The 14253-nt window shown below is 40.3% G+C and overlaps 1 protein-coding gene across 7 annotated transcripts in view; it reads right to left on the reverse strand.

Annotated features, from left to right (window-relative positions):
- Positions 1–14253, reverse strand: part of TRIM2 (tripartite motif containing 2) — a 116134-nt gene that overhangs the window by 33887 nt on the left and 67994 nt on the right. For all 7 annotated transcript variants that reach the window (XM_067551876.1, XM_067551877.1, XM_067551874.1 and 4 more), the window contains exons 4-5: positions 4328–4479; positions 2962–3142 (exon numbers count right to left, since the gene is read on the reverse strand). In XM_067551876.1, the coding sequence (XP_067407977.1) occupies positions 2962–3142; positions 4328–4479 (333 nt within the window). The remainder of the gene's footprint in view (positions 1–2961; positions 3143–4327; positions 4480–14253) is intronic.

Raw genomic sequence — 14253 nt, forward strand, 5'->3', positions numbered from 1 at the left:
AAGTGCTGTGTCAATGCCCAGGAAACCAGCAGTAAGCTATGGCAAGATTCGTGGAGCACCAGGACTCAGTTTGGTGTGGATTCCTAGGCTATGTCTACACTGCCGGCAGCACCGCCGGCAGTGCAGGATCGATTTTGCGGGCTCGGTTGAGCAGCAGTGAAGACTCGCTCAATTGAACCTGGAAGTCGACTCTGTAAATCGACCCTGGCAAGAAGTGTAGCGCTGCGTCAATGGGAGGGCATTTCCCTCCAGAACAGCACAGTGGAGACGCCGCGGTAAGTAGATGTTAGGAAATTGATGGGAGATACGCAAGTTGCTGTGTGTAGCTTGTGTATCTCCCATCGACTGCTGCTGCAATCCGCAGCTGGTGTAGACCAGGCCCTAATGTGTAACCCTACAGCAATGGCTTCAGAGGTCCACCATTAGTAACATATTACATTATCGCTCCATCTGCCTCACTACTGAATGTGCTGGTAGAACTTTCATCCCTCTGTCTCAGGCCAATCACAGATTGTTTAACAACATGGACAATGAGCTCTGCACATGGAGACTGTGGTATTCTGGAGTCACCAGGCATTCCCCCATTTATATGGGAGGCTGCAGGAAGTTGCCTCAGAGAGTTCCTCTTTTCCCACATTTACGGTGGGGAGAAACAACCCTGAAGACCCCTCTCCACTGTAAGACAAGAAGCATGGTTGTGTGGAGTCTCAAAATGCACAGTTCAGAGAGTGGCCCTCAGCTAAGAGAAGGGAGAAAGGAAAAAAAAATCTCCCTATCTGGAACCAGGGGAGGGAAGTCTATACCCAAATGTTCAGCAGCCAGGAAGGTGGGGGCTAATATGACAGTGGGAAGAGTTGCTAGGGTGGCCAGAGAAGATAGCCTGAAATTTTGATGGATTTTAAAGAAGTCACTTCATGCGTAAGGTTGCAAGAGAGTGTCCATTATACACTCAATTTTAGCCCTTGCTCTAAAATCCACAAAGTCATATCAATTCTGAAGTTGATAAAGTGAGGCCTTGAAACAAGGTAGAAATATTATAAAATCTCTGGCATCAATAGGGGCAAAATTAAGGTAATTTGTCCAACATCAATGTGAATTTCTGTACTTACAAATGTACATCTAATCTAAATTTAGAATTACCTTGCTTTTATATACCTACAATATACAATGTTCTTAAGAATTTTTACTGTTACATTTCTGACATGTACCATTAACCCTAACTTATCTTATCCAGGAATTTAACTGCTATTCTCCACCCACTGCACAAAATTCAGGAATATTTGCTCTTGACATAAACAGGCAGCAACGTAATTATAAAGCATTTTGTGATCTTAAAATTCTTTATTAAAAATTCTATGCTTATCTACAAAACGTCACACATTTTTTCTTATCTAGCCTTTATTCTAGCTAGGAAAATGCTGAACTAAAACAGATACTGTAGCTAATTAACAATCAGTCCCAAGCTGACTAGGAGCCACCTGTGCTTGTAACTGGCTGAACAATAATAGAAACAAACCACAACTATGGAGAAAACAAAATTCCTTCTATAGCTTAAAATCATTATATTCCAAATACCTTTTTCTGTCATTACACAGAACGAAAACATTCATCCTCACCATAACTCATATTTATAACATTTCAAATATTTTAAAAAACATACATACATACACACGCCAGTCAGCTTGGATAACTGCAATCTACTGGCCAATTCACTTGTGCGTGTATAGGGGATTTGTAGTTAATTTCATTTTTGATATTCATACTGTACATTAGCAGGATGCTGAAATATCTGGGCGTGAGACACTGCAGGGAAGTGTTATTTATTTTAAAGTAAACTGTTTCTAGTTACTGCTTTAAAATAAAATGTCATTATAACATTTCTTCTGATGTTTGCTTATACAAAATCCCTAGATGTTACAAAATCTAAAATGACCAGAAAGTGCACCTAGAAAGGAAAGTATGATAATATAATAGCATTATATTATGCCTTGTGGGAACTTTCCAAACTAAAGAAAATGTGATCTCAGACATGACGACTGCACTGTTGTGAAATGGTAGGGGCCATTGTCTGGCTTGCTGGAGAAAGATGTGTATCTCTTTTAGGGAGAGAGAGATAGAGAGTGAATAGGGGAGACAGAGCATGGGAACACTGACATTTCCATACACTCCCTTTCCTCCCAGTGACTGGAAGAGAGGAGAAATTATACAAGTACATGCTGGGCAGGAGAAGCCCTCTTTTACCTGGACCAGGTGAAGCAGCAAAATACCAGGTTTGGTGAGGATCCACTGTGGACACTAAACTAGTTGCTCCTTTCTTGGGCGGCTGGGAAGGAATTTTTCCCTCACCACCAGATTGGCCTAGGTGAAGCTTGGGGGTGGAAGGAGGTTTGCCTTCCTCACAGCAGGTTTGAGGATGAGGGGCCTAGCTGGGAGTGAACATGGAGCAAGAGTTAGGCTATGATGTTGCAACTCATTATGCTGACATGGGGTGCTACTCCATAAGGAAGGAATATAGTGATCAGATAATGGACTGGTAAAAGATTTAAAGGAGGCATTTTAAGAGCAGAAACAGAGGGGGTTTGGGGCTCTTATGACTGGCACAACAGGGAGCCAAACCCCCACCTCTTTTATAGCCTACCTTAACCCTTATTCAGGGAGTTTGGGGGCAGATGGTAAGGCTCCAAGGGAAAACGGGCTGGGGACCAGGATGAAAAGGGGGAGGACTGATGGAAGCTCCCAGGTATATATTGAAATGATCCTGTAATTACCTGCACTGTATGCTTTTACCTGCTGGGTACTCCCAGATAGTTGAGAATAAAGTTGCAGCCTAATTTAACCACATCCAGTGTCTCCTGTCCTTTCTGGCATAGCTGGGCAATTTGACCTGTTAGCATCATGCACCCGAAATAACTGGTTTATTGACGTAATAACGTCTCACTGAAAAGAGAACACATCTCTTACTTTGTGTTTAAGGCCATAATTCACTTCCAGTTCCATAAGCAGCACACTCTTTCGCACATTTAAAGTCTTCTGTAGTTCATCAAAAGTGGAATGAATGTCATCTACAATGCTAGCCTTTTGGTTGGCTAACTGACGTATGATTTCAGATATGAAGTGAAGTGCAGAATCTATCTCTGGAAGTCTGTGGGGGAAATAAATCACAAAGAATGGCATATCAGAAGACAGACATTCTCTTGTCCCTAAAGCCCTGTGATAAAACAATCCCGTTCCCCTGTTGTTTTTAAAGACAGTATTTTTCAGCTATAGAATTCTACCCCTTTTATTATAGTATAGTAATTTGGTTTTGTTTTAAAAGGTTCAAGTTTGATAAGGCCCAGGTGACATGCGAGGGACAAAATCCTCTCTGATGGAATTCCATTTAAACTGCTGGGGTTCCATCGGGGAGGATTTTGGCTACCTGTCCTTAATTCATGTTTCTGTTGGGGTGGGAATTCTTTCACTCTTTCCCATAAAATACTAATATATTTTTTACATTCATGTGTCCTGTGTTTAATGCTCATGCCAAATATTTTTCTCACCGGCATTCCATGCCATTTCCTTGGAAAGTGTGTATCCTTAGGAGGCATAAACAAAGATCCAGCCACTACCCTGCAGAAGGTAGCTAGGTATTTTTTTGATCCTCATCTCTGTAGTATTGGAGTGCATCATAGTCATTAATAGATTTTATCACATAACATCTCTGTGGGGCAGGTAAGTGTTACCCCCCATTTTACAGAGGGAGAACTGAGGCACAGTTGCTCAGTATAACATAGGAGATTTGTAGTTAGCTGGGAACTGAACCCAGTTCTCTTGAGTCCCAGGCCAGTGCTCTACCAACAAGACTCAGACACTTTCCATCTTCCCTAAAAACTGACTTTTTAAAAAAGTGTTCTTTTCTTACAATCTTAGTTCAACTAAATGAGTAACACACCACACAACTGAGCAGGAATGTCATGCTTCATCTCTCCTCAAGGGATCCAGGACTGGAATAGTGAAATGAATGTTCAGAGCTGTATATAGAAGCTTGCATAAGCAGCTGTCTACTCTGTGCCCAGAGGAATCAATTGCATTTGGTCCCTCACCTTCATGACCACCAAATTCACTAAAAAAAAAAAAAAATATTGCTAAAATATATATTCCAAAAAGTGTTACTCAAAACCTCACTGTGAAGGAAAACAAGTCAGGGAGCCATGTTGAATGATCTAACAGTTCCTCAAGGGGTAGTGTTAGCAAGTTAAACTGCTTTAGAAAGTAGTTCCACCAATAGCTAGACCAATCACCTAACACACAGCAGTATGTCAAGGTGAAACCAGTATGACCAACTTACCTTTTGTTGACAGCATCCAGCTGGACCTGTAGCGAAGCCTTGTGTTGTTCTACCACATCCTTGAGAGGTACAGTGGGGTGTTCTGCATGTTCTCCCTCTGTACATTCCCGGCACATGGCTGTCTCACAGGACTGGCAGTAAAACTCCATCACCTGGTGCAAGAGAGTGCAGTTCTAAATCTAAACATGGCAGCAACACAATCACTTCAGCATCTCTTAGGCTACAGGATATATTATCCAAATCCTGACACTATAATTTGGCACAAGGCACAGGTGTTTAAGAAAGCAGTTGTTTTAAAATTGGTGATATATGCTTTAAAAGCTGATATTTCCATGATTTCTTTCAAACTATCAAATGTAATTGCTTTAAATAAATTCATTTCTAGTGAGAAACATCAGATCAGTAGCCCTGGAAACTGAACAGTACAGGCTGGCTGCAGCAGTTAGTCTTAACACTCTCCTGACACTGTGTAACAACAGATAGCAACCTCTCTCCACTCAGCGATGGAAATGAACCACCACTGAAAACCAGGGCAGTTTGGTCTTGGAACCAGTTCATCCTTAGCCTCCTTGCTGAGACTGCCAAGCAGGGATTTTCATAATGTTGCCATCATGTCGCAACATAAACTAGTGACGGAGATCCCAAACACGACCTTCATTTGCTGCTGACCGGGTTATATCTGAACCAATGACCAAAAGGGGAAAGTTCCATATCCCATTTCCAATCCCCTAAAAACATTATAATCTCATATGGGGATCGGATGGAAGTAGTGATCTACATTTAAAAAAGGGAAAGAACATTCCAACCAGTTACACAGCCAGTGCAATGTTAGAATCAGTTTTGTCTCTAAGCAAAATGCAGACACATATGCTATCAAATGTAACAAACAGTATATATTCATGAAGGACAAAGAAGTAGAAGTCCTATGTTTAAAACCCATAGGTTAGTGGAAAGGATACACAGACACAGTGCATGGTATGTGTGTTTTTCTGGCCAGAAAGCACCAGGAATGTCAGGTTTATTAAAGACTATAAAGAAACTTATAGAACGTGTGTTAAAGAGAGAAGCTGGTGGCACAATCCTGAATTTCAAACAAAGACCATGTCAACTTCATATGTGATTAAGCTCATGTTTTTGGCACTCAGAACTCAGAGAGAGCCATCTGTACTGAGTATGTTGACACCAAGAAGTTTGTGAGAGGAAGGGTGCATCCGCTATACATGAGCCAAGAGAGTTCTAGAGGAGCTGTACAAATTCCTGAGAATTAGTGAGGTAAAAAAAGACTAAAGATTTCTTATCAGTATTTTCCTCTAATAAGTTTCTCTGTCACTTACTCCTATTGTATTCGCTCCTCTTCACCCCCAAGATGTCACAACACAGATGACATGGGTTTATTAAATATTCATTGGCTGCTCATGGAAAATATTTTATACAGGAAGAAGGAGACAAAAGAGCAGCTGGAGAAGAGTGCATCAGGCAGAGTATAAAAATAAAGGGAAAATATCTAGAATTTACAAATTAAGGGCCTCGCCATGCAAACCTGAAAGGGGGTGAGTACCATCAGCCCTCACTGAATTCACTGGGAATTGAGGGAGCTCAGCACCTCACAGGATCAGGCCCTTTGAATCACGATGGTGCCTCACACAGGTGAGAGCTACCACTTTACTGATAAATATGAGCAAGAGTTCCAGTCCCAAAATGACAGTAAGACTAAGACAAAGAAAATGTAACTCCAGATTTTAAGGCTTGACAAAGGCTGGATATATATATTCATGGTCGTAACGTCTATTGAAATTAGCAAAACAAAAATGAAGAAAAACAAACATCAGACCTTAGACAACTTTCCAAGTCTTTGCCATATGGTCATGCACTTCATTTGCTTTGTCTTATTCTACATCACTGTCAAGATGTTAGCTTCCTATTCCTTAATAATAATCTTTAAGAGACTTTAACAAAGCTTTTTAGTGATTTAATATTTTTGTCATTAGACAATGATTAAAATACATATTTTTACTGCACCACACTACATTATCCCTTTCTGAATACAGTGTAATACACTCTGGTATATTTGCAGCAATACATATCGAGATCTAAACTGGAACAATTTAGAACAAATGCTCCAGTTTGTCCAAAAACTGCTTGCTAGCATAAAGAAAAATCAATCCTGTATAGTCTTCTTTCTCCTTGTTTCAATACCAAAGAATCACATAAAACCTGACAAGCAAGAGTGGCTGTGTTCTAAAGAGAAAATATATATATATGTGTGCTTTCCTAGAAGCAATCCCCTTTGCCTCAGACACATTTTAAATGCTTTGACTGAATCATCTTTCATTCTGATACAACACAATCTAGAAAGTTTCACGGCAAATGAAAAGGAAAGTTGCTTTCTATGCAATTTAGGCTTAGTTTACAGTCAGGCCTGCCTAGATAAGCTGATTATCTCAGATTTTGTCTGGCCTCTTTTAACCTGCTAACAATTTTAACATTTGTTCTTTTGTATTTAGTCCTAACTATAGACATATGCTATTGTTTCTTTTCTCTAAGCAGAACGTCACATAAGCATTTTTGCTGATGATAACTTTTTATTCCGATAGTTCTTGCAAAATATATTGAGAAAACATATGATCAAGTCTCTGCTTTCCAAGTGGAAGAGATCTTCTTGATCTTATTGGGTCGGATATTCTAAATCAATCAGCATTGGCCCAACTCTGCATTCACTGCAGTGAGAGTTTTACCGTTGGCTGTAATGAGATCAGAGTTAAACCAATGCTGAACGCTTTTGAAAGACGCACCAGCTGACTCCATCTTAAAACTATCCAATCTTATGCCAGCACAATGAGCAGCTTTTAAGCCTGTGAGTATGTTGGTGGCCATTATTTGACAGTTGTAACAACATGTTAATCTGTATAGTCAAGTATATATGTACTCTTGAGATAAATAATTTCTTACAGTAAAACTGCCCTTATCTCAAACTCCCAGCTGTTATGCCCTCTGCCATCTGTTATATGGAAAAGACTAAGTAGTCAACAAATTCACTTCCCCACATTTATATTAGGATAATCAAAATTGTACTATGTTTAATTTTTTCATTCATTGATCTTGTGTCCAGTTGAATTAAAGTACTGTATAGCAAACTGAGCAGTACTGACTTTTTTCCTACCAACATTTAGTAGATGACAGAACTAGGAGCAATGGTCTCAAGTTGCAGTGGGGGAGGTCTAGATTGGATATGAGGAAAAACTTTTTCACCAGGAGGGTTGTTAAACACTGGAATGGGTTACTAGGGAGATGGTGGAATCTCCATCCTTAGAGGTTTTTAAGGTGCGGCTTGACAAAACCCTGGCTGGGATGATTTAGTTGGGGTTGGTTTAGTTGGGGATGATTTAGTTCGGGTTGGGGTTTAGCGGCTTTGAACAGGGGGTTGGACTAGACCTCCTGATGTCCTTTCCAACCCTAATCTTCTATGATTTACCCATTATCACACATATTTAGTAGGCAAAGCTTAAATAATTTTTAAAAGATTTACAAGGTTACAAATGGCGGTTAAACAACACACACACACACACACACACACACACACACACACACACACACACACACACACACACACACACACACACACACACACACACACACAAGACCTCACATCTTTTCAATTGAACCAGACAGACAACAGTAACCTGAATCACAATATTGTCTCTCTCCAGCTATGTTAAATATCAGCTAGTATCCTAAATGTTCCTCAAGAGACAAAAAACTCCTAACTCTCAGTAATGACCTCATCTATTTGGATTCTTCATAAAAGTAGTAAACCTGACATATACTATTATTTGTTTAGCCTCAACAATGCACTGAACACTGTTTAGCACACAATAATAGACATTACAGTCTAGTGAAATACACAGATAAGGGACATATTAGGAAGCATATAAAGGAGGGTGGAATAACAAGGATTTTAATGTTACACTAAACTCACCTCTTGTCAGCATCAAGGGATAAGTAGATTTTTAAGAGGACAGTACAGTAGCAAGTAGCATCCATGCAAGTTTACAATACAATTCTTTTATTATAGACAGGCTCTGATACATGCCACATTGACAAGTCACTTCCTTTTGGTCTTCAGTTAAACAGCAAGTGTAGTATCAGTTTCACATCTGATATGAGATATTCTCTATCATAGGACTATATGATGCAGCTGCAATAGGATGAATTTGATGATCTAATAATTTTCTCATTTTTAATTTCTATGATCCTAGGCCAGAATCTTCAAACATTGGTGCCTAAAGTTTAACTCCTATACTCAATGAAAGCTGCAGGAGCTTTGCACCTTTGAAATAAAGCTATTCTTATCTCAGTGCCTAAATATAATGTAGGAGTCAAACTTTAGACACTCAGGTTTGAAAGTTTTACAGTGTAAATTTTAAGGAAAAGTGTGAGGAAGCATCTATTCATAGTTCAAACACAGGAAATGGTCTCTGACATACAAAACTAAGCTTTTCTTATCACAAGGGAGCCCATGACAAAGATGTCACGTCAAAGGATTTGTTTAAAAAATGAATAGAGGAATATAAATAAGTTAGCAAAATGAGGGTAGTTAAATTAAGTGGCACACAGGCAGAGAGAACACAGAATTTACAAGGACTGAAGGTTAAGCTAAAATCAGGCACAAAGCCAGGGGGGAGGGGAGGAGATGACTCCCTCCCACACACCAGCATTTATCTGATTTTAGTTAAGGGGATTTTTATGCACTTAATCCAGCATCACTGGCTCAATGAAAAATTACTTCCGTAAAAAATATACATATTTTATTTCCAATCCCAAAATACAAAGTCTGGTAATATTTACACCCAATGTGTCAAATGTGTGGTTTTCCCCCTCCCCCGATAATAAAAAATAGTGTGATATGCAAGGAAACTATAAGGAAAAAAGTAAGAACAGGAGGAAGAGAGGGGTTAGTGGAGAAGTGACTGCCCATTCCTACAACTGTGGCACAAATACATAACCATGTTTACCTAATGTCTCCCTGCTTTCCCCCCCCTGCCCAAAGTCCAATCTTTTCTCAATTCTCACATTCAGCCCGCAGCATGTTCCTCCTCTGTTGTCAAATGCACTTTCAGTGCCCTGACATCACCTGACTGTCACAGATTCACTCCATTCACTCTCATCTAGCCTAAAGGAGACTCTTCACACTCGTCCTTATCAGTTTTATTAGGTTCTAGAGGTTACCAATAGAGAACGAAGAAATGAGGAGCTCTGTGAAGCAGGAGCAACAACATCTGTTTGTAGGTAGGAGGGGAAGTATCTGAGACTCTGCTCTATTAACAGAGATTATCCATGTCTCATTTTAGACGGGAAATTTAACACTCATCCCCCACCCCCGGACTCATGAAATAGACTAATCAGTGCTCAAGATTCCATTATTCAAAACTATGGACCTTGCAAATTACTGCCCAGCATCTAACTTCCTGTTTGTAAGCCAGTTAAATGAGAAGCTAGCAGAAAACAGCCAATGTCCTGGATTTGTCTCAGTCAGGGCATGAGACAGCACTTATTGCTCTGCTAAAGGAGCTTTTGCTGTTTATAGATAAAGAAAGTGCAGCCATACGCATCCCACTGCACCCCTCTGCAGCAAATGATACAAATTATCACTACATAGTCCTGCACCCTCTCACAGAAGAAGAGCCAGTGAACAGAAATACTCTAAAATGATTCAGGTCCTTCCCGTCAGAATTCAGAAGGTCAGTCCAGCAGCGACCGAAGGCCTCACATGTAGACTCTCACAAAGCTCAGTCCTGTTCCCCATATTATTCAATATTTACAGAAAGATGGGGATAGCAAGTGAAACAACAGGGGCTGAAGTGCCAGCAGTATGCGGGTGACACCCAGTTCCAGCTCACTGATCTCCAACATGAGCAGCATGCCCTATCTTACTCATTGGCTAGCTGAAGTCAGCACCCACATGAACAGCAGCTGGCTAAAGCTAAGCCCAGACAAGACAGAGCTGATGATGGTAGGAAGAGAGAATCATTCTGAAAAGTTTACACTCACTGCAACATTTTCAGTTATCGAGGGCATTTACCCTCCGATAGTTATGTTATGTTGGTCAGCAGTCTCCAAGGCTTCTGGGACTGTTCAATGCATTTGGATATCCAAAATGAGCAATGGCAGCTGGTCACAAGTGGAGTGCCCCAGGGGTCAGTCCTGGGGCCGGTTTTGTTCAACATCTTTGGAGCAAGGATAGTCTTATTTGTTTGTTTGTACAGCACCTAGCACAATGGGATCCTGGTCCATGATTAGGGTTCCAATGGATTATCACAATACTGAAATAATTACACACAGAGATACAAAATCTATACTATCAAAACATTAAAGCTGCAAAGTCAAATACACACTCAAGTGTTAGGAAATCCAGAATTAGAGTTGCCAGTGTAAACTTAATCCAGCCCCCTTTGTGTCTGTGCATTATGATACAGTCTTTGATTACATGAACCCATGCTATTTTTTTCCACAAGACCCCTGCCTCGTTCCATGTGCAGGATGGACAGTGCTCACTTAATGAGCAATTATTTGATATTTTGTTTTATTCTCAATGACTAAGTGTACAGCCCCATGCCTTATTTATTACACACTACTCAAACCCTGCTCAGAATTATTAATTTCATCATGGGTTTCCCTCTGGTGCTCTTCTCTGCATTATCTGAGTGCTTCACAAACATACATTTGAGATGCCTAGAACCTGGTTTATCAGGGTACTTCGCCCTATACAGCACTGTATATGTTCAAAGCACAGCTCCCATTGAGCTCATGTGCAGCTGTGAGTGCTCAGTGATTCTGCAGATCAAACTCCATAATCTCAAATTAGGCACCCAAAAAAATATGGAACACACAATTAAATGACCACTTTTGCAAAGGCTGGTTTCACTGATTTGCTGGGCATCACCTAGGAACTCTGTGGCAGAGGAAGATATAGAATCCAGTTCTCCAGGGCAATGGTTCTCAACCTTTCCAGACTATTGCACCCCTTTCAGGAGTCTGATTAGTCCTGCATACCCCAAGTTTCACCTCATTTAAAAACTACTTGCTTACAAAATCATATATAAAAATACAAGTGTCACAGCACCTTATTACTGAAAAATTGCTTACTTTCTAATTTTTACCATATAATTATAAAATAAATTAATTGGAATATAAATATTGTAGTTACATTTCAGTGTATAGTATATAGGACAGTATAAACTAGTCGTATGAAATTTTAGTTTGTACTGACTTTGCTAATGCTTTTTATGTGAACTGTTGTAAAACTACGCAAATATCTAGAGGAGTGGACGTACTCCCTGAAGGACTTCTGCGTACCCTTGAAGGATGCGTATCCTGTGTTTAAAACCACTGCTCCAGGGTATCATTCAACGGCCTCTTTCACTACACAAACTTTCCTTTCACTACACAAGTTCCAATGTCTGTAACAAATGTCCTACAGACAATAGCCTCATTCCCTGCACATCCATGATTCATCCCCAAAACACGTCCATCCAGTGCACTGAATGAGGCAGGGGACTTGTGGAAAAAATATTATGATTATGAAGTTAAAGACTTTATCATAATGCTTATACATAAGGAAACCTAATTAAGGTGGCACAGGCAACCTTAATTCTGGCATTTTCTAACTTTTGGGTGCTTGACTTTTGCAACCTTTATGTTCTTTTTAACATAGAAAATTACACAAAAAGAACCATGTTTTTTTTAAAAAAGCAAATGGAAAAAAAATCAGAAATTCCAATAGGTGGTATTATATTGGATCCTCAGCAGGGCTGGAACTGTTAGATCCATCACATAGACTTCTGCCACTTGAGCTAACAGAGTAACTGATAGCAATAGTAGGTTGTTATCTTTCATGTGGATCAGCACTAGAGAAGGATGCATTTGACCAGTGGGTTTCCACAGATATTTGCTGTTCAGAAAGGAATTGTGAAATTCAGGAATCTTGGGCTTTATGCCAGGCTTTGGAAGGGAACATACACTAGTGGGCATGGTCTCTTCTACATGTTTGCTACAAGTTTGGCCCTTCTGCCCTGGTCCTCCAACATGTCCCTGTCCCAATTTTGTCTCATCCTTATCCCTGGTTCCTTATCCCTATCCTATTGTCCTATCCATTCCCAGTCTCTGCTCCTCATCTCAGTTCTCCTTGTCCGGCCAGTCCTCGTCTACCACTCCCTGACTTCTTGTTCCAGTTTTTTTGCCCAGCCAATCCCAGTTCTCCCGTTTCATCAAAATGAATGTTTTAAAGGGTCCAGTTCATGATGCTCTAAATCTTTCCTTTGAACAACTTAATGCAGGAGACTGGTTTATACAGGTGGAGTTTGTTGAAAGGTAATCAAACCTGTGCTGTGTAGAGCAGGAAAAAATGGACATTAAACCATCACCACAAAATGGTGGTGGTTAAAATTAATTTTTAAAATTACATGGGTGTTTATATTTCCCACAGAGAAACAGGTCAAGGCTTCCAGCCTACTCATGGTAACTGAAATATGGAAGACACAGGTGAAAGCCTGCACCTGTTTAAAAAGGCATAACCTATGCTACTGTCCAGTGTGGTCTCCTCAGCTCTCGGGAGGCATCATAATCTTTGTACAAAGTATGCCTTGTAAGGTATAATTTGAAAAATCAGTTGCTAGTCAGTAGTGTTCTCATAAAATATATGTGGCAACATTGTATGTGAAGTTATAAGATTCCCCTCTATGATGTTATTAACACATATTCCAAACCCCCCAGCCCTACACAAACAGAAGTTGGCAAACAGGTCTCTCCTAAACACAGGAATGTGTGCTATGCTTTATTTGCATTTAAACAGTAAGCAGTCATCAAGCAGAGAAGAAAACAAAGAAAGCTCAAAATAGGTGAGAAAAAGCCAGCAGGGAACATCTTTCCATATAGACCCTGTCTCCTAGTGCCCAGCTGGAAATGATTTCAAGAGGGGGACTGCAACTATAAAAAGAAGGGACAAAACATCCCAAGGTCCCCCTCTCTCTATGCCCATTGCATTCACTACACCTAACGAGACAAAGGAAGCATTCGCTGGGCTCTGGGAAAGAGGTCCTGACCTAAGAGTTCGGTCAATAATCTGTTGAAGCATGTGGTGAGAAACTTTGCTTGAATCTACCACAGTTTGTTAAGCTAGGTATTAGTAAATGTCTTATCTTCATTTTTCTTGTAATCATTTCTGACTTTTATGCCTCATTACTTGTACTCTCTTAAAATCTCTCTTTGTAGTTAATACATTGGTTTTGCTGTTTTATCGAAACCACTGTGTTTAAATGGAAGTGTCAGAATAACTATTTGAGATAATAAACTGGCATATTATTCCTCTAAAGAAATAATGAATTTAACATATTTGTACTATCTAGGAGATGGCTGGGCAGTACAGGACATGCACTTCTGGAAGGAAATCTGAGACTGGGGTGAGTTGGGGTCACTCTGCAGTATAACCAAGGCTGGTTAGAGCCAGAGTGTAACCCAAGCGTGGCTTGCAGGCTGTAGTTACTCCCAGACACTCAGGCGGTGGCTTGAATGTAGGAAGGCTATTTGTGACACCCCGGGAGGGAGCTACCTCAGCAAAGCACTGTAAGGCACCCAAGGTTGCAGAGCAGGGGTGACACAGCTACTCACTAGACTGGATTGTACCCTGGTATGTCACAGCCATGATGCCACTTTGCAAAGTGGTGGCTGCTGAAGATATTCTCCCCCACACTACCAAGAAGCCATCATTTAAGACTAAATATCTTTGAGATCACATAATACTGACCATTCAAAACAATTAACCTGGTCTCAAATTTTAATAAGCTCCCCCCTCTGACCAGTTTTAATTACAGTCTTAATGCAGTCTAAACTTCTCCCAAGACAACTAAAGATGCATCAGCTAGTAAGGTATA

Source organism: Emydura macquarii, unplaced genomic scaffold, assembly GCF_026122565.2.
Source record: "Emydura macquarii macquarii isolate MOO-44397 ecotype Brisbane River unplaced genomic scaffold, CSIRO-AGI_Emac_v2 contig_1363, whole genome shotgun sequence".
Classification (NCBI taxonomy): Eukaryota; Metazoa; Chordata; order Testudines; family Chelidae; genus Emydura; species Emydura macquarii.